Source organism: Talpa occidentalis, unplaced genomic scaffold, assembly GCF_014898055.3.
Source record: "Talpa occidentalis isolate TD23 unplaced genomic scaffold, MPIMG_talOcc4v2.1 talOcc4.3, whole genome shotgun sequence".
Classification (NCBI taxonomy): domain Eukaryota; kingdom Metazoa; phylum Chordata; class Mammalia; order Eulipotyphla; family Talpidae; genus Talpa; species Talpa occidentalis.
The window spans coordinates 5,080,877-5,098,836 of NW_023603184.1; the positions used below are offsets into that span (position 1 = coordinate 5,080,877).

The following is a 17,960-nucleotide window of genomic DNA, read 5'->3' on the forward strand; positions in this document are numbered from 1 at the left end:
GTGGGGTGGCAGCATCGTCACCCTCCCCTTTTGAATGCATAGCAGAGGACTACATTTCGTGGAACCACGTATTATTCACATGTGAGTGAAATTTAGTGTTACAATTGTGTGAAGCTTACGTAAAATTTATCTGAAATTACACTAAGCGCCATTTACCATGCATTTAGCACTCATACGTACAGGCAAGCTCTAGTAAACAACTCAAACTTTCATTATTCATCTACTACCTAGACAGACTTAAGAGTTCAGCTTCCTTTCTTTTTTTGTTCTGTTACTACAGTATAATGTAAAATTTAAGCCTTATCTGACGTAGGACATCACCATTATCCCAAGTCAATAGTCGCGCATTGATTCTTGCACAGTCAGAACTTCCCCTGCCCTGACTCGCTACCTGGGCCAAGGCTGCCTGTGCTCTGCACCATGTTACGTCTCCTTGGCCCTTCATCCCTCTCTCCCCAAGGTCTCTGAACCACGTGTTCAGTCAGGCTGCTCTCCCTTCGTCCCTCCCTTCCAGCCCTCAAGACTGACTTAGAGTCCTGGAAGGGGGCTCCGAGGAGCACAAATGGGCCCATATACCGTGGCTGCCAGACTAGCAGTCACCCCTTGCAAACAGCAGGCTACAGGAAGGGTCTTCTGGCCGAAACCAGGGGTTCAAGGTGAGAAGGTGGACTGTGCCATCCAAGTGACCAACCTCTGGACTCCTAAGACCTGCACTGAGGTAAGGCCGTATACTTCAGAACGCCCTACATCAGCTCCTCTGTTGTTAGCTACTCTAACATGCCCTCGGGGTCAAGGCTCAGAAAATGAGAGTGTAAAATGACTAACAGATCTTCCTTTGATAATCCAACAGGGTGAGAGATGACAGGATGGAAATCTGGGAAGCCAGGAATGAAAGTAATTATTATTCCTGATGGACATCACAGAAAGATTTTCCCAAATGAGTCCCCTCCCACCACTCCACCGTGGGAATGAGAAAAGACTACCAGGAATTTCTATTATCCAAAAGTTCATTTAGGATGTGGTGGGGCAATCAACGTCATTATCTCTGGGGAGGGCAGGTCAGGTGAGGTCAAGACAGCCTCAGCTTCCCACGGGAGGACTCTGGGTGTAATGGAAAGAGAGTGTGGGCTTTCCATTCGGGGAGCTAGTGTGTGCCCAGCTCTGGGGCAAGTTACTTAATCCTTCTAAGATCCTCTCATCTTTTACAAGGTGGTAACAGTGGCGATTTGTACAGGGTGAGGATAAAAGAACTGTCTATGTAATCCATGTTGCTATAATTTGAATTTAAAGACTGTATCATTTCTATAATCAGAAAAGACAAAGATTTAATGTAAAACATTTTTTACTGAGGGACAATAGTTGTTTCTCAAGGTTCTCCATGAGGCTGTTACATGGATGAAAAAATCAATCCTAACTACCGCCAGAGATACACTGAGGCCCCAGACTGCAGGGCTATGGTAAACACCCTATCCCTGTCCTCAGGAAACACTGAGGACCAATCGACTTGAAAGGAATAAATCTTGGGACAAGAGAAAAACATCTGAAAACGCCTTCACAAGACAACAGTGATGAGAGCCAAGCCCCCATGTTTGCTGTTAGCTGTGCAGCCCCAGGCCAGCGTCCTTACATACCAGCTGTGACCTAAGATTCTTATCAGGAATGTCAAGGATTCCACATTTTGGGTGTAAATGCCAAACCCGAGCCAATGCTGAAAGCTCCTTTTGTTGATACCAAATAAGCACATATGTCAGGGAGGCCAGGCCCTGGCTGGCCAGAGCAGCAACAGAACCGAGAGGCGAGCTCACCTGCTGGAAGGTGTGGCAGCACAATGGGCCCCATCGGAAGGGGTGTAGGTTGCCAGTCTCTCTTGGTCAGCCTGGGCACCGTGGGCAGGCTGGTTGGGAGCAAGGGGTACCCCACCTTCCTTCCCAGGAACCATTAGCTTTGGGGGAAAATGGAAAAATACAGTGAATCATGGCAGCATCAGGCAGGAGGGAAGCTCACGGCCTAGCATGATGGTATCCGCTTACACATTTTTCCATCACCAATGCTGCCACCAAGTGGGCAGGAAACCCAGGAGCTTTACCTTCTCTGGGACTCAGTTCCTGAGAAACATGCATGGCAATGACTATAGAGGGAAAGGAAAGAGGGAGAAGATCCCCGGGAAGCTCTTCTTTCCACTCTGAAGGGGAAGAGGTCCCTTCTGCACAGAGTCGCATCAGACCTCCAAAGTTATGCAAGGGTTTTTAGCTTGAGAATACTTAGAAAACTACTGAGGTCACAAGAGGCCCCTCAGCTGCCTCAGGCAGGGGAGGCAGCACAGAAAACCCCCTGGATTCTCCCCTTCTTTAAAGATACCTGGTGAGGGTGGGTGGCATTTAGGCCAGCAGCAAACACTACTGGATAAGCCAGGTCAGCTGATCCAACGCCCAGGGCAGCAGGCTGATAGGAAAGGCGAGAGCTTGAGAGCTAAGCAAGAGAAAAACAAAGAGGGGCAAAGGAAAGGAGGAGGAAAAACTAGGCAATCCTAGAGCATGACTAACGATCAAGGTCAGTGGAGGTAAGGGATAAGCCCAGCCCACATCCTCATGGGGCTGGGGGCCTGATGGAAGAGTTAATTAAAGACAGACCAGGCCGCGACATTTTACATAAGAAAATAGAGACTTATTTGTGGTGGGACAGATTCCCAGCTCTGGAGTCTCTCAGTCGCCTCAAAATGAATTCCCCCCCCTTTTCCCAGGGACTCAGCTAACTGTTTCAGTTTCTGGCCCAGCAGGTCTATAGCACACAAGCCCAGACAGAACTTTGAGTCCAAGTCATCGGTGTTTCCCAGGTCATTCTATTTTCTCCTCTGTCCTTCACGTCCCTTTGAAATGGGTTTCTCTGATCACACCCTCCACCACTCCTGGGTATGGGAGGGTTCCTATTTATTTTAAAAAAGAAATACCACTCTTGGATTGTTTATTTGGAAAGAGATATAAATAACTCCATGTATGTTTCACATCAATGGGAGGAGGAGGAACAAATGAAAATTCCTCTCTGGGGCTGCTGTGCTATGGCGTGTCCTGTTAAAATTCAATGACCAAGCCTCAGAATAACCCACGGAACACTTGGGGACATTGAGATAGCGAAACCCGTTACTTTCTTTACAGTGTTTAAATTAAAAACGCCATCTGACTACATCCCCGTCTTCCCATTGTGGACTCACTTGATGGGAAAAGGCCAGTCCTGCCATGGGGACCCTCAGGGTGTCCGTCACCACAGGAGTAGGGGTCTGAAAATGTGCCTTTGTGACAGTAAACACACACTGTGCACAGACACACACAGAGACAGGAGAAAGAAAAGAAGAAAAAAAGGGACTTGAGAAAGAAGTGAAAAAACTCTGGACGGGGCAGTCGCAACAGAGGCTGAAACGCACAAAGGTAAGTCAGGAGAGAAAGCCGCGCGGCCTTCCTGAAAGGACAACCGGGAAGGGTCTGAAGAAGAGATGTTTAGCCCAGGACGCTCCGCTACCTGCCTGTCCCCCTGATGAGCAGGTAGAAAACACAGCTGAGTCAAACTGGCATGACTTGCAAAACAGAAACCCGAAACAAGCATTAGTCTGTCTTGAGTCAACAAAGCGTGGAAGGATGCTTGAGAATAGCCTCCAACAGTCAGGCCTGAGAGCAGATGCTCAGTGTGCTGAGGATGAATGAGGACCAGGCTGCTAAGCTCATGTCAGACTGAAGACCTTTTTCTGGGGACCCAGAGTCTGCAGGGACAGGTTTAAACAGTTGACATTTGTTGGTTGGGACTGCAAAATGCTCAGGTATGTCTTCCTATATCATCCCAGGGAAGATGAATGGGTATGTGCACTGTGCAGCCACAGGCACAGAGAATGTGTGTGTGTCCATACTCTATCCCAGATGGTGCAAGACAATTGAAGGGATAAAAACTGTTTGAAAGTGTACTTTCAAAACTTTTATGATCTCCAAGTTAATTATGGGCATGATGGTGATTCTGGGTCTTGCTGTTTATCTTTAAGACTAAGTAGTGAATTCATGCTTAGAATTAGAGATACAACCTTAAGTCACAGTAGCAGGTTAAAGGTCACATCTATGTCTTGATTCAAACTCTGTGTCCAAAAGATACAATGACCCTTATTTTCTTGGCAAAACAACATCACTTTAACATGTATTTACTGGACTCTAGCAAAAGCTCAAATAGAAGTTGTTGAACAATTATGCAAGTGCCTAGGTTAAACCAAAGGACTATTTCAACATTTACTGGAACAAGCAGACCTGATGGCTAGTGATTTTCCCCCTCTGTTCTATCCTCAAGGTTTAAAATGAGTATTTCTGCACCAAACTGTACCAGGCTTGCTCAGAGGTGCTCAGGGAGTACTGACAGGACTCAAGGGTACTCAATATTCATAAGATCTTGGTGTGAGCTACTTTTAAATCTCAAATGGCAAGTGATAGCATGAAAAAGACTCCCTTTACATAGGTTAAAAGACTTATGCAAACATCAGGTGTAGAAAATGCTTAACTTGCCTTTACTTTTGGTGTTGGGTCAAATTTCCACTGTCTCAGAGAAGAGCAACTGATTAATTAAAGCCCAGCCTTACCACCTCTTGTTTCTCCCAAGTCACAACTTTTTATGTTGCTTATGAATTGTCACTTGTAAAACAAAATAAAACTGCTTAATGAACATTAAATTCAAAATAGTCATATTTTTATTGTCAAAAAAATCTACTCCCATTAATGTGCACTAGTAAGGAAGTGAGCTCCTCTCCCCCTCTTTGGAGCAGTGTTTCTTTATGTCAGTAAGTGTACTGGATGCTACCCCTCCCACAACAATGGTGACACTCAGGCCTAATGTACTTGTGGGGAGAAGGGAATAACCGTTTTCACAATACCAAATCAAACTGTTTAACAATCTTTTTTAATACAGTATCTCAGAACCACCCAGGATGGAATGAATTCAAATTTTTTCTTCATTGAAAAACACATAATAAAAACTTATGAAAAGCTAGTTTGTTGGGTGCCCTAAATATGATGGTGAAAAGGAACCATCTGAGGTAATTTAATGGGAACAGAACTGAGCTAGGTCTAGAAGAAACTATCCAATGTGAAAGTCAAAGAGGGCCAGGCTGGACATGGTGAGCAGGATCTGCAGGCAATGAGGTAGAAGATGAATGACTCGGGTAAGAGATGTGCCCTGAAATTCAGTCAACTGTCAAAAATGACTGTCAGCTGAAGCCATCTGAGTATCATGTATGTTATACAAGACCACATTACTTCCTCCCTGGAAGTGGAGAACATTTTTCTGGAACCTCTTCACTATTGAAACTGGATTTGACACTAAAGATTGACTCAAGTGGAAAAGTTAATGGTTAAAAATATTCAAATAGAGAATAAAGATAGCAGAAATCTGTGTCAACAACTAAGAAAAACTGCCTTACTGTATGCTTGCTGGCATATTATGCTAAATAATTATTGGTTCCTTCTGTGCTCCTTCCATTAGCAGGAATGGTATTTACCTCTTCAAAAAAGAGGGAGCTAGCAAGTTAACAAGTATAGGTCAGCGGGCCTCCCTGATAGCAGAATGCATCTGAAATTCTGTGACTGATTTTCCAGGAAATTTTAAGATGTCCCTAGGAATGTAAAGGTAACGTGTAATCTTGTGGATGAAGACTAGTTACAAACTAGATATACTGCAATTTACCTGATGGAGAAGACTCCCTCTCAGCACTTACAAGAACCTCCTGGAAATGGAGTGGTTGTGGAAACTACCACTCCCACCAAGAGACTGTATCTAAATTCTGATACCATTTTATAGGCTCCATATATGTACCAAATAATTATAGCCACCCCCTCCCAACCTGTTTCCTCCTACCTGTGATGGCGGAGAGGTGGAAAAAGAGGTGGTACACACTTCTTGAGAGTCTTCCACAGAAGGGTAAGTTACTCCAGTGTCCTCACCAGCAGTTCTAACGTGAAAGAAAAAAACCCATGAATTTTCTGGTGATGGCAATCAGTTTCTGAAGGGATAACAAAGGCAGGTTAGATTAAAAAAGCAGTATGACAAGAATTGTTTCAGGTAGACTTCATAATGGCAAGAGGATATGTTAAGTCCTTGACGATTTTAAACATTTCCAGGAGAGCAGCATCTTGGGGTATGACAACAGGCTTTTTAAAAAACAAAACATCTTGGGCCTCCCCGGTGGCGCAGCGGTTGAGCGCTGGGTTGCGAGGCTGCCCGCGGCCTCTGCGGCGCCGGTTCGATCCCCGGCTGCTCCCCGGCCACCGGAGGAGGGTCCCACATGGCGCGCAGACCTCTCCTGCCGCCCGCTGCTCCCCTCAGCAGTGTACTTCGGTCCTTCTGCCTGCTCTGCTCCCCGCTCTGGCTCTGGTGAATTCTCTCACCCTCCCGCGCTTCTGACTGTACCCAGTGCATGTATAAACAAAACAAACAAACAAATAAATAAATAAATAAAACCAAAACATGCCTCTATTAAAAAAAAAAAAAAAAAAAAAAAAAAACAAAACATCTTACCTGACATACTATGTGAGAAAGTATTGGCCAGTGCTGGGGGCCAGACTTAGGATCTCAAAGAATTGTTAATAAACAAAGTGCAGACTCTAAACACAAGCCCATCCAACTTCACAAGTCCTCACATAAAGGTGGTATCTTTTCTGAATATACACTGATCCCTACCTCTAGAGAATTCTGTTTTCTGGGACCTAGGCCCAGAGACATTTGATTCTGATGTATAGCTGAACTGCGTGAGATGAAAACAATTTATTATGCAAGAACATGCCACAAATCACTGTCACTCTCGTTGTCTCTAAGTAATCTGCCACTAAGAAAAGTCAAATCACTACTGTCAAAATGCAAAATGGGGTCTCCCCAGTGGCGCAGCGGGTTGAGCACAGCACTGTGTAGCTGTCCGCAACCTCTGCAGCACGGGTTCGATTCCCATGCAGCCAGAGAGATTCCCATATGGTGCGGCAGACATTTCCTGTCGCGCCCGCTGCTCCCCTCAGCAGTGCTTTCAGTCCGCCTGCCTGTTCTGCTCCCTGCTTTGTCTCTGGTGAATCCTGTCACCCTCCCTCGCCTCTGGCCTGTACCCCAGCTATTGTATAAATAAAAAAATAAATCTTAAAAAAAAAAAGGAAACTATAAAAAAAAAATCTTAAAAAAAAAAAAAAGATGCAAAATGTCCTGAGACATTCTGTATACCCCAAATCTTGATGTACCTAACAGGCAGCAGCAAGAAGGGAAGCTAATTACTTCATTTCTTTCCATGTGGGGTATCCCCCCTTGCTACCCTCTGCCCACTTTTTCTTTTCCTTGCTATGGTTTAGAGGAGTGTCCTTACTATTCCTCACCTGTAATTGCAGGGATGCATGGGTGAGGAGCTGGGGTAGGGACGATCCACAAAATGATCAATGATAATGCCCATGATAGGTGGGGTCCTCTCAAACTGCCTGTAATACAAAAAGCAGATTACAGTATTGGTTAGACTGCCTTGCGAGCACCCCCTCACAAGTCCTCAGAGACCCCTGACCTTTTTATCTGTTGGCAGGAGCCAACAGAGCCTTGACTACTACATCCCTAACCGTAAACCAAGAACTCTATGTTCTGGACAAATTGGTTTGGGGACATGCAGATTCTCCAATCTGGAAACCACTTTTTCTTGATTTTATTCTTCTGAAGGGGGCTGATTTCAGCAGTGGCAAAGATGAATTATAGGCTGCACTTTGGGGTTTGTGGGGGAAAACCTTTAGAACAGTTCCTTTGAATTCCAAGGCTCTTCCTCACCTGGTGGACATGAATGCCAAGTTAATTCTGTAAGCACAAGAAAGAGTGATGGTGCCCACCGGTGTGCCCACTGTTCCAACACGAACTGTCTGGAAACCTAGGAGAAGAGATAAATTATTAGCTTTTTCCTAGAGAATACTGACAAGCCCCACACCACCATTCTCAGTCTGTCTTTCTCTAAATCAGTCTATTGTATAACCTCTAGCATTACCAACTTAGCAACTGAAGTGCAGCAACCTCAATTTCATATATACACACACACACACACACACACATATATTTTTTCTTTCAATTAATACTATATTGACCTTATATTTCCACATAAAACTGCCTTCAAAGAGGTAAAACAACTGCTAATCCTAAAGCTTGCACAAGTCCTGCCCAGATGTGTCACATGTCCAAAGAGACAGGGAAGGGGCACTAGGAGTCTGTCATACAAACATCTCAAGAAACAGCACTCCCACCCAAGCTGCCACCTCAGAACTAAGTTTAGAAAAGAGCCAGGGCCTTGCAGGTAATACTTCCAGCAAGCTCTCCTGGTTTTCCCCAGCCTCATTTCCAATTTTTCAAACATGTTGATGCTCAACAGAAATGTATAACAATCATTGTAGAAAATAAGAAGAACAGACAATTATATAAAAAGAAAGAATATTGAGTTATTGGAACTTCAGGAATCACTTAGATGTTCCCTGGCAGTTCTCTAGATCACTTACCTACCTTATATTTTCCTTACTTATAGTATAAATATTAAGGATACAAGTTACATGTTACTACAGGCATCATCCAAGTCCATCTGTAAAGACAGGAGAGCTCTTAACACTACAAATGATTTTCAGCCTTGATTCATACCTTCTCCTAAGCCGTTTAGCTGAACTTCCCCAAAATATATCCTGTAGGGAAAAAAAATAAATGTTACCTTTTTATTTTAAGGGCCTCCATAGTCAAAACACCTAGAAACAAAACAAACCAACCAACCCTCTTCCCTTATCTGCGTGAACACCTCCCCTAACGGCGTGATGATGACACTACTTCAGTTAAGCTTCAGGCAAGGGCATATATATGAAGATGATTAAAAAGTGAGGAAAATAATAATTAAGTGGAAACTGCTATTTAAGTTTCTTCCTCCTGCTCCTGAAATGTGTTTTAATAGAACACCTACTGGGAAATAAGAATATATACATAAAATTAGTAAATGGATCTGGGAATACTATTAGAAAAAACTAAATTGTGAAGAGAGGTCTTTGACTATCTCTATGCTTACAACCAGTCATCCCAAAGGAAACTGGTTTAGAAATTTAAAAAATCTTGCCCATCATAAAGTTAGAGGTAAGACGATCTTGAATATATGAAAATATAAACATAGGAACCTTCTCATGAGCTCTCTGGGAAGACCAATCTACATTAGCAAAAAGTCTGAATTAAAAAATACTTACAATGTATTTTTATGTTTTTTAAGTAACAGTTAAAAATTAACTACATATATGGGTTTATTAGATAAATAATAAGCTCCAGCAATGTACAAAGTCTTATGGTTAGATGTTAGGGAGGATATAAAGACAAATTAAGGGTAAGATTCAGGATAGATCTTAATCTGAGGTCCCACATTTTACAGTCTGATGTGGAAGAAAAGGCATGTATAAAATATCTGAAATACACTCATACAAACAACTGAAAGCAGGGGTTGGCAAACTTTTAAAAGAGAACCATGTAGTAAATACTTCAGGCTTGAGGCTACACAATTACTGAGCTTTGCTGCTGTATTGCAAAAGTAGTCATAGATGGACACATAAGAGAATGGGGTGGCTGTGTTTTAAATAACTTTATAAAAACAAGCAGGTGAGGGCCTCCCTGGTGGCACAAGGGGTTAAGTCTCAGCACCATGAAGCTATCAACAGCCACAGCAGCATGAGTTCAATCCCCGAGCAGGGAGCTAACCCACATGGTGCAGCAGACCTCTCAGTCTCACCCACTGCTCCCCTCAGCAGTGCATTTCAATAGATCTGCCTGTTCTGCTCCCCACTCTGTCTCTGGTGAATTCTCTCACCCCCTGCACTTCTGGCCTGCACCCCAGTTCTTGTATGCATAAATAAATCTTAAAAAAAAAAAAAAGTAGGTGATCTGCTGACCACAGTGTACAGTCTTCAGCCACAGAGTGATTCAGGATTGATGTTAATAATGTGTTGCCAAGAGAGAATCTACTAGGTATGGTACTTGAAATTAATTATGCTAAACATTTCCTTGGCTATACTCTGCATGCTAGGCAGGGGCTAGGCAAAAGTTTTCTTCAGAGAGAGTAAACAATAAAGTTTTAATTGTCTTGATGATCAAAAAAAATCATGAGTTTTCAAAGGAATATAATTCTACTGTGACATGATCAAATCTATACAATCAGGGGGAAAAAAGATCATACAGGTTAAAAGACAATATTATTCTTTAATGTTAACCTGTTAGAGCAAATCACTCTCTGGGGTCATCCACTCTGCTATGGTTTAACCTAGTTATTTGTACCTAAAAGCACTCCTAAATGATAAAACAGTGAATATTATATTACTCTAGAGATACAAGATTTAAACACTAATATAAAAATAGACTAGGAATCCTAGTTAACTGAGCTGATGACTAGTCATGCAGTATGGCTACTCATAAAAGAGCTTAAGTGAAGAGGACTTGGCATAGTAAATGAGATGAGTTAGAAAGTAACCTTTCTATTATATCTAAATAAAAGTCTAGTAATTTTCAAATAGAATACTCATCTTAAACCTAGGAAAATTAAAAGAGAATGTATTAAAGTCCTGGAAAATGCCTACCTTTCCATGCTCTAGTCTCACGTTTTCTGCTGTGTCCTCTAGCCACACTCAGTCTCTTTGACAACCAAAGCACAGCTCGTTCCCTACTCCCCCATTCTGGGCCTTGCCATCTGCAGTGCGCCTCACCTGCAAGGATCACTCTCCCTCAGTTCTACCTGTACTCTGCTGCAAGGTCTAGCTTGAATGTTACTTCCTCTATGAAGCCGACCTTATTTGTCTCTCCCATAACACACTTTCCCTTCCTGTATTCTACCAGTGCCTTTTCCCTGATACTGTTATGCAGTTCTCAGATCTTGCTTTTTATTATAATTAAACATGTACCAAACTGTTTCCCCCATCAGATTAGAATCATTAGTGTCTCTGTCTAGTTCTTCCTTACGCCTAGCACAATGCATGCATTAAAAAGGCACCAATATGTATGTGCTGAGGTGAAATACTCTGAGGAGAATATTTAAAGAACTACTGATCAATTCTTTATGCCACAGATAATTAGTTAAAAACTGAAATTGAATTAGCTGTTAGAGAGAAGTTTTAACATTGGAACATAGAAGGCTATGGAATTCTCCCAAGAGAGTCTGTATTTTTGTGTCTTAAACTCCTTTTCCAGTTTTCAGTTATAAATCCGCTCCCCAGGAATCATGACTGTATCAATAAAAGATGATGAACTTGGTGGTTTTGGAAAGCCAAGACTCATAAGGGAGGATGGATAGCGACGCGAAGTAAAGCTATAGAATCAACCGTTTAACCAACCATCTGTCCATGAATTAATCAAGAACATCGGAATGCGGTCAGTGCAGGGTGATGTGGCTGATGAGTGAATCAAGAAGGTAAGCAGCTGGTTACCTGTACAATATGACATATTCGTGCCCCTGTTTTCTGGAGAGTCTATAGGCTGGGGTCACTCTAGTTATAGCAAGGAGGGACTTCAGCAGCAATGACAGTCTGTTGTACACCGTGTAGGAAACTTTAATTTCTTTATCACACCTGTGGAGCAAAAGACACTATCAGCATTTTCCTATTCAACTAACATAAAACAAAGAACAGAAATCAATGGGTATAGAAATATTTTAATGTTGCATGTAGTACCTGAGATTAATTTGGTAACATTATTCATGAATTCAAATAGAATATAATTTGCTTTGTAGTCCAACTATATCATTTAGAGACTATTACAGTCAACAGAGACAGTGGTATATGCAACACTAGAATGGTACGAAATTAAATTTATCAATAGAACATGTTCTGAACTAAAGGTTCAGATTGTCAGTTTATCAAAAGACTGTTGAAGGTAACCAAAGTTTCACTTTCTCAATCATTACACAAAGGCAGGTGACATCAAGACACCCAATAAGTTTTCTAGTTTTGAAGCAGTTACCTTTCTAGGAAATTAAGCAGCACACTAGAAAATAGTATTGCATATTGCAATTATATTACTGAACATGCAAACATAATTTGAATCAATGTGCTATCTTACTAAGATTGATCTCTAAACATCTAGCAGGAAATATGCAGAAAAGTCTGGTCTAAAATTTTGGACATATTCTGGGCCTCCACGGTGGCGCAGAGGTTGAGTGCTGGGTTGCGAAGCTGCCCGAGGCCTCTGCGGTGCCTGTTCGATCCCCGGCTGCTCCCAGGCCACCGGAGGAGGGTCCCACATGGCGCGCAGACCTCTCCTGCCGCCCGCTGCTCCCCTCAGCAGTGTACTTCGGTCCTTCTGCCTGCTCTGCTCCCCGCTCTGGCTCTGGTGAATTCTCTCACCCTCCCGCGCTTCTGACTGTACCCAGTGCATGTATAAACAAAACAAACAAGCAAGCAAATAAATAAATAAATAAAACATGCCTCTATAGAAAAAAAATTTTGGACATATTCTGGCAATTAATTGTTTCCTATTTAAGAAAGAAAAATAATGCCCACACCTCACACTTATTACTGTTTGGTTTTTTGATGTGTTGCTATTTCTTTAATTTTCCTATAGACACTTTGAAAACTGAAACTTAAGGCAGGAAATAAGCTAATCTCTCTTGAAAGAAGAAAATAGAGAGGAAAATAACATGCATTTCCAATCCATGTCCAACCAAGTATGTGAAAAAAGGAGCAGTGAGGGGAAATCTTATTGGATGTCTGCCACCCAGAACAGACAAAACAGGGTCGTCATGTTACAAGAGTTCACAAGGGATTTAATCAGAGAACTATCTGTACTCTGGGAAAACAACAAATCCTTTTCAGCTCGCTCTCTATTCCTCTCCCTGTGGTGTCTGAGTCTCTCTCTGGACTAACACTCCCTCCGAAGGTCATCTCTGTGACTCTGCTGGAAGTGCAGCAGGAAGAAAATTATAGCAAAGACATCTTGGCTTTGTTAAGTGGTCAGTACACCCCCTGTCCTCCCAAACCCCCCGCCGCCCCACACCCCATGCTGATAACAAAGCCCTGCTTTTCACACAGCATCATATGCTTTACCCTCGGCCTCCCCGAGCAAGGACCCTAAGACAGAGCACTTACTTTTCATTCATTTCAAGACACCAAATCTCTAGCTCCATGGAATCTCCCTGTAGATGGGACAATTAAAAGATTTTTTTTTAGTATTTAAAAAAAAAAATCCTCTTTTTTCTTATGACACAGCACTACACAGTCAATATATTGGAAAGTATAAACAGCAAAAAGAAAAACGCAAGACATCTACTTATAATTTACTTCAATACAATCTGCTTTCTAAATAGCAGGAAGATCATATCATATATACTAATTTTGTCACCTATCTTTTTCTTAATATACAAAACATGGGGCCTCCACCAAACATGGTGGTGCAGGCGGTTGAGCGCTGTGCTGTGAAGCTGTCCGCAGCCTTTGCAGAGCCAGTTCAATCCTGGCTGGCCGGCGAGGGCCCCACATGGCGGGCAGACCTCTCCTGTCATGCCCGCTGCTCCCCTCAGCAGTGTATTTTGTCAGTCTGCCTGTTCTGTTCCCTGCTCTGTCTCTGGCGAATCCTCTCACCCTCCCACGCATGTGGCCTGTACCCCGGCTTTTGTATAAAAATAAATAAACCTTTAAAAAAATATATACAAAACATGGATTTTCCTTATAATTGTTTTTGATGGTTGCATAGTATTTCATCATGTGACCATCAAATTATCCAGCTGATCCCCCATTGTTTTTTTAAAGATTTATTTATTGAAGGCAAATTTCCAGCATTAGAATTGCTAGTTCAAAAAGTACACGTTTCTAAGACTTTTAATACATATTTCCAAATTGCTCCTCAGCAAGGCCGACACTTTAAATGATGAACAGTTTTTCCCTCCAATTCTAATAAGATTATTTTTGGGTGACACCCACAGTTAAGACATACCTTAACTAGTTTCTCACTCAAAAGTTTTTTAGTTGTTTGATGTTTTTAGACAAGCTGTTCAGCCTCTTTATGTGTTACTCTGGACAGATTAGTGTTTATCATGTGGTAATGACAGTCATACTTCTGCATACCAGAAAGCTTTTTACTTATCAGTGGGAACAGGGTTATTCTTTTAGGTTTAGGAGTAAGCTTGAGTTAGCTTGTGGAATAGAGAACTCTTACTTATTCTAGATCAAATTTAGATATGTGTCCTGAATATAGATCTTTTTTATCATATTGCCATTTTTTTAATGATATAATGAATTTTTAATTTCCTCCCAAAAAATCAAGGGATGACTGGGTGTTATGATATGTCCAAATTGGTGTGGTTTCTCCAGGACAAAAAGAACAATTTATAGTCAGATTTCATAGATGCATGGGAGAAGAAAGAGTTCTTTTCTGGGGATTCTTTTTGAACTCCTATGGATCACTACAGAATTCATATATCAACTGGCAATTCAATAAAAATGAATATGAAATTTTGTTTTATTTGTTAGTAAGGGTTTCATGGAATGAGCACTGACATCAATTATTCAACAAAATTCATGGAGGGCCTACGACATGCCATCCCAGGCACTGTGTCAGGCACTGAGGATGGTGAGATGATTATTTATATTTTCCCTCATTTCAAAAGGAAGCTGAAGAATTACAAAGATAAATCAGCTGTGGTATAACTGCTCACCTCAAGCGTAAAAGAGGTCAGAATATGAACAGGTAATGACTGCCTACTGTAACAATACATGCCTCCATTCTCACATGGAATATGGTAGAACAAAAAACATTTAAAAATCACAGTAAGTAATACTCTAGAAACATATAAACAAAGCACATAGGAAGTCTAAAGATAGTAGTTATCTCTAGATTTTCTAGAGATAAGAGATGAACAAAGTTATATCATATATAGATGATATGTCTAAAGATGAAGCGAGAGTCTATTCCAAGTGGTTGGAATAATAAGTACAAAACCCATAACCTTCTCAAAGAAAGATGAGAAGTTCAAAGAGGGAAAAGGCAGGAAAAAGGCTGAGTTGGGGGCCTCCCTGGTGGTGCAAGGGGTTAAGCTTCAGCAAAGCAATCCACAGCTACTGCAGCCGGGTTTGAGTCCTGGCCGGCCAGGGAGATACCCACATGGCACAGCAGACCTCTCCTGTCTTGCCCGCTGCTCCCCTCAGCAGTGTATTTCAGTGGATCCACCTGTTTTGTTCCCCACTCTGTCACTGGTGAGTCCTCTCATCCCCCGCACCTTTGGCCCACAGCTCTTATATGCATAAATAAATAAATTGAAAAGAAAAGAAAAAGGCTGAGTCAGACCACAGTGTGAAGAGCCTGGTGTGCCAAGCTAATGTCATCCTGGCCATAACCTTACCTCAGAAGTCTTGAGAGAGATCTCCACACACATAGACCTCCCGACAGCAGGGAGCTGCCCTGCCAGTGCCTTCTTAGCTTCATGTGTAACCTCGGGGATGTCTTTGATTGCCAAATTGAACTAGAAAACAAAAGGGACTTGTGTTAACCAATTTACAAGGAACATTATGGAAAATTAAAGTATGTTGTAAGACTGTGTATTGGGTAACCCAGGTATTGCTTGGACTCATTAAGGACATTCATTCACTTCTCTCTTCCTCTTAAGAGAGAGCCTGATCAAAGCTCTAAACTTCAGGTTGAAGAAAGCTAATTTTTTTACCTATTACAAAGATAACAATGTGAGGCCTCCCCAGTGGCGCAGAGGGTTGAACGCAGCGCTGTGAAGCTGTCCGCAGCCTCTGCAGCGCGGGTTTGATTCCCAGCTGGCCAGGGAGAGTCCCACATGGCGCGGCAGACCTCTCCTGTCTCGCCCGCTGCTCCCCTCAGCAGTGTATTTCAGTCAGTCTGCCTATTTTATTTCCCAGTCTGTCCCTGGTGAATCCTTTTACACACACACACCCACATCTCTGGCCTGTACCCCAGCTCTTGTATAAAAATAAGTAAATCTTTTAAAAAAAAACACAAAGATAACAATGCTTTCTAAAGACCAAATTTTTTCACCTATCACAGCAGAAAGCCAGGAACCAAATGAACCAGGACCAACATTCGATAAAGAAGTTTCCAGGTAAATGGATCAAATGGAATTCAATAATTTAATGTTATAATTTAGTAATATCATAAAGTGTATCCCTTAATACGGCACCTGTGATTTCTTGTAACAAATACCACAGTATTCCCTTTAGCAACGAACAGGAAATTTACCCAATCTGAACCTGTTGGGGAGGAAGATGAATGCGTACAAATCTTCTCACCAAGTCGAGCCTGGACGATCACTTGGACAGTCTAAAAAAAGAAAAACAAGAAAGCAAGGATGAAAAGGTTTAAGCTGATTTGTCTCCCGATCAAGTTAAAACCCTCCCAGCGCAGGATTTAAAAGATGCCAGTTATTACTATACTTCAGGAAAGGGCAGAATTTGAAACATGCAAGAACAGAGTGGAAAAACACTACACAAATCTACAACACGACAGACTTTCCTGAGGGTGTCGTGTCAACCAATTAGAGGACTTATAGTTTGAAGCTTGGGCTCTGTAATATTTTCACATGGCAGCAGGGAAATGACACATGGTAGCTTTGAGTTCCATAAAGAAATAAGTCCAACCGTAGGTTTAAATATTCACTGCCATCCACTTATATAATCATAGTAGACTTAAAGCTAAGCAATTATTCATGTGATTTGGCCCAAATGGCAAAAGTCTTCCAATTAATTTTACAACCAGAATCTACTGAACGGATTTTTCTCGCACTGTGTAAGTTGAGAGGAAGGAATGATAGGAGTGGAAATGATTTTTAGATTCAGGAAAATAAAACTTCTAATCATTCAAAATTTAGTTTTAATTTTTCATTACCCAGAAGGGAACAATAAATGAAAGTAAGACATCTCAGAGTCAGTTGATGCTTCAGGAAAGATGCCCAAAATGCTGTCCATTCCAGTCCACAGTCTTTGTTCCCATCTCAAGAGAACATTCTGTGCCAATAACCTGGCATAATAGCTTGACATTTCTGCAAACAGCCTTGCAAAAAAATTTTTTTGAACAAGTAGCTGTGGAAAATTGGAAGTTACTTTTTAGTTACACCCCCAGTACCGCCCCCAAACTTCACAGTTTAGTTTACAACAGACAGAAGTATCCCTTAAAATGGGCAAGCTGCAAGCTGTTATGCTATATTTCCAAAAAGAGAGAAGCAAGGAAGTTATTTCTAACAGTTTTAAGCTCAAGAGAATGGATATATTACCTTGAGGGCAAAAAATTTAATGAACTTGTCCAAGTCCTTTCTGTCCTGGGAATTGAGATCAGTTTCCATTGCCTATAGGAATCTAAAAAAGGGGGGGGGGGGAAATGTTGAGAAAAATGTGACCAGTGTCTTTTAAAAGAGATTGCTACATCAAAATACACAGAGATGGTATTGTCTACTAACTTCATGGATAGTCATGTGGGAGAGGAAAAAAAAATTCCCCGACTAAAGATACCCAAGTGAAAAATATTAAGACACTATCTGAGGAAAATAAATTCCACCACACAAGGAGCTAAATCTAGGAAACAAAGACTGGATAACACATTTTAACCTGAATCTCAAACTATGAGCTTTAAATACAACGTACCTATTAAAAAATTTTTATTACCCAGTATATTGCAGACTAAGTTTTAACAAGACAAAAATGGCAAAAACACAAAATCAGTTGGCTTATCAACCTTTAAAAGACCACTAAGTAAACTTAACATTTGGGGGTTTATGAACCCCAGTTGAGAATCTAGTGATTTAGAGGCTCCAGAAAAATGCACATAGATAGAAACAGTGAATAACTTTAGGGGGGTTATGGATTTCATAAAGCACATCACAACCCCCCTGCAGACTGAAGCTGTTAGATGGGGCTGGTATGAGGAAGAAATCATTTAGGGGGAGAAGAGCATGAACAGAGGGCTAATGGATTTGGAACTATTAA

At 41.7% G+C, this 17,960-nt stretch overlaps 1 protein-coding gene across 6 annotated transcripts in view; it reads right to left on the reverse strand.

Annotated features, from left to right (window-relative positions):
* Positions 1-17,960, reverse strand: part of ATG13 (autophagy related 13) — a 41,713-nt gene that overhangs the window by 5,750 nt on the left and 18,003 nt on the right. For 3 of the 6 annotated variants that reach the window (XM_037522360.2, XM_037522359.2, XM_037522358.2), the window contains 11 exons: positions 17,252-17,333; positions 16,222-16,302; positions 15,362-15,481; positions 13,113-13,159; positions 11,457-11,597; positions 8,656-8,696; positions 7,807-7,903; positions 7,374-7,472; positions 5,878-5,971; positions 2,359-2,469; positions 1,806-1,942 (listed from right to left, as the gene is read on the reverse strand). In XM_037522360.2, the coding sequence (XP_037378257.1) occupies positions 1,806-1,942; positions 2,359-2,469; positions 5,878-5,971; positions 7,374-7,472; positions 7,807-7,903; positions 8,656-8,696; positions 11,457-11,597; positions 13,113-13,159; positions 15,362-15,481; positions 16,222-16,302; positions 17,252-17,320 (1,037 nt within the window). In that variant the 5' untranslated portion in view covers positions 17,321-17,333. Of the gene's footprint in view, positions 1-1,805; positions 1,943-2,358; positions 2,470-3,208; positions 3,308-5,877; positions 5,972-7,373; positions 7,473-7,806; positions 7,904-8,655; positions 8,697-11,456; positions 11,598-13,112; positions 13,160-15,361; positions 15,482-16,221; positions 16,303-17,251; positions 17,334-17,960 lie in introns of all 6 variants that reach the window. The other 3 variants (XM_037522365.2, XM_037522361.2, XM_037522363.2) reach the window with 3 other exon arrangements.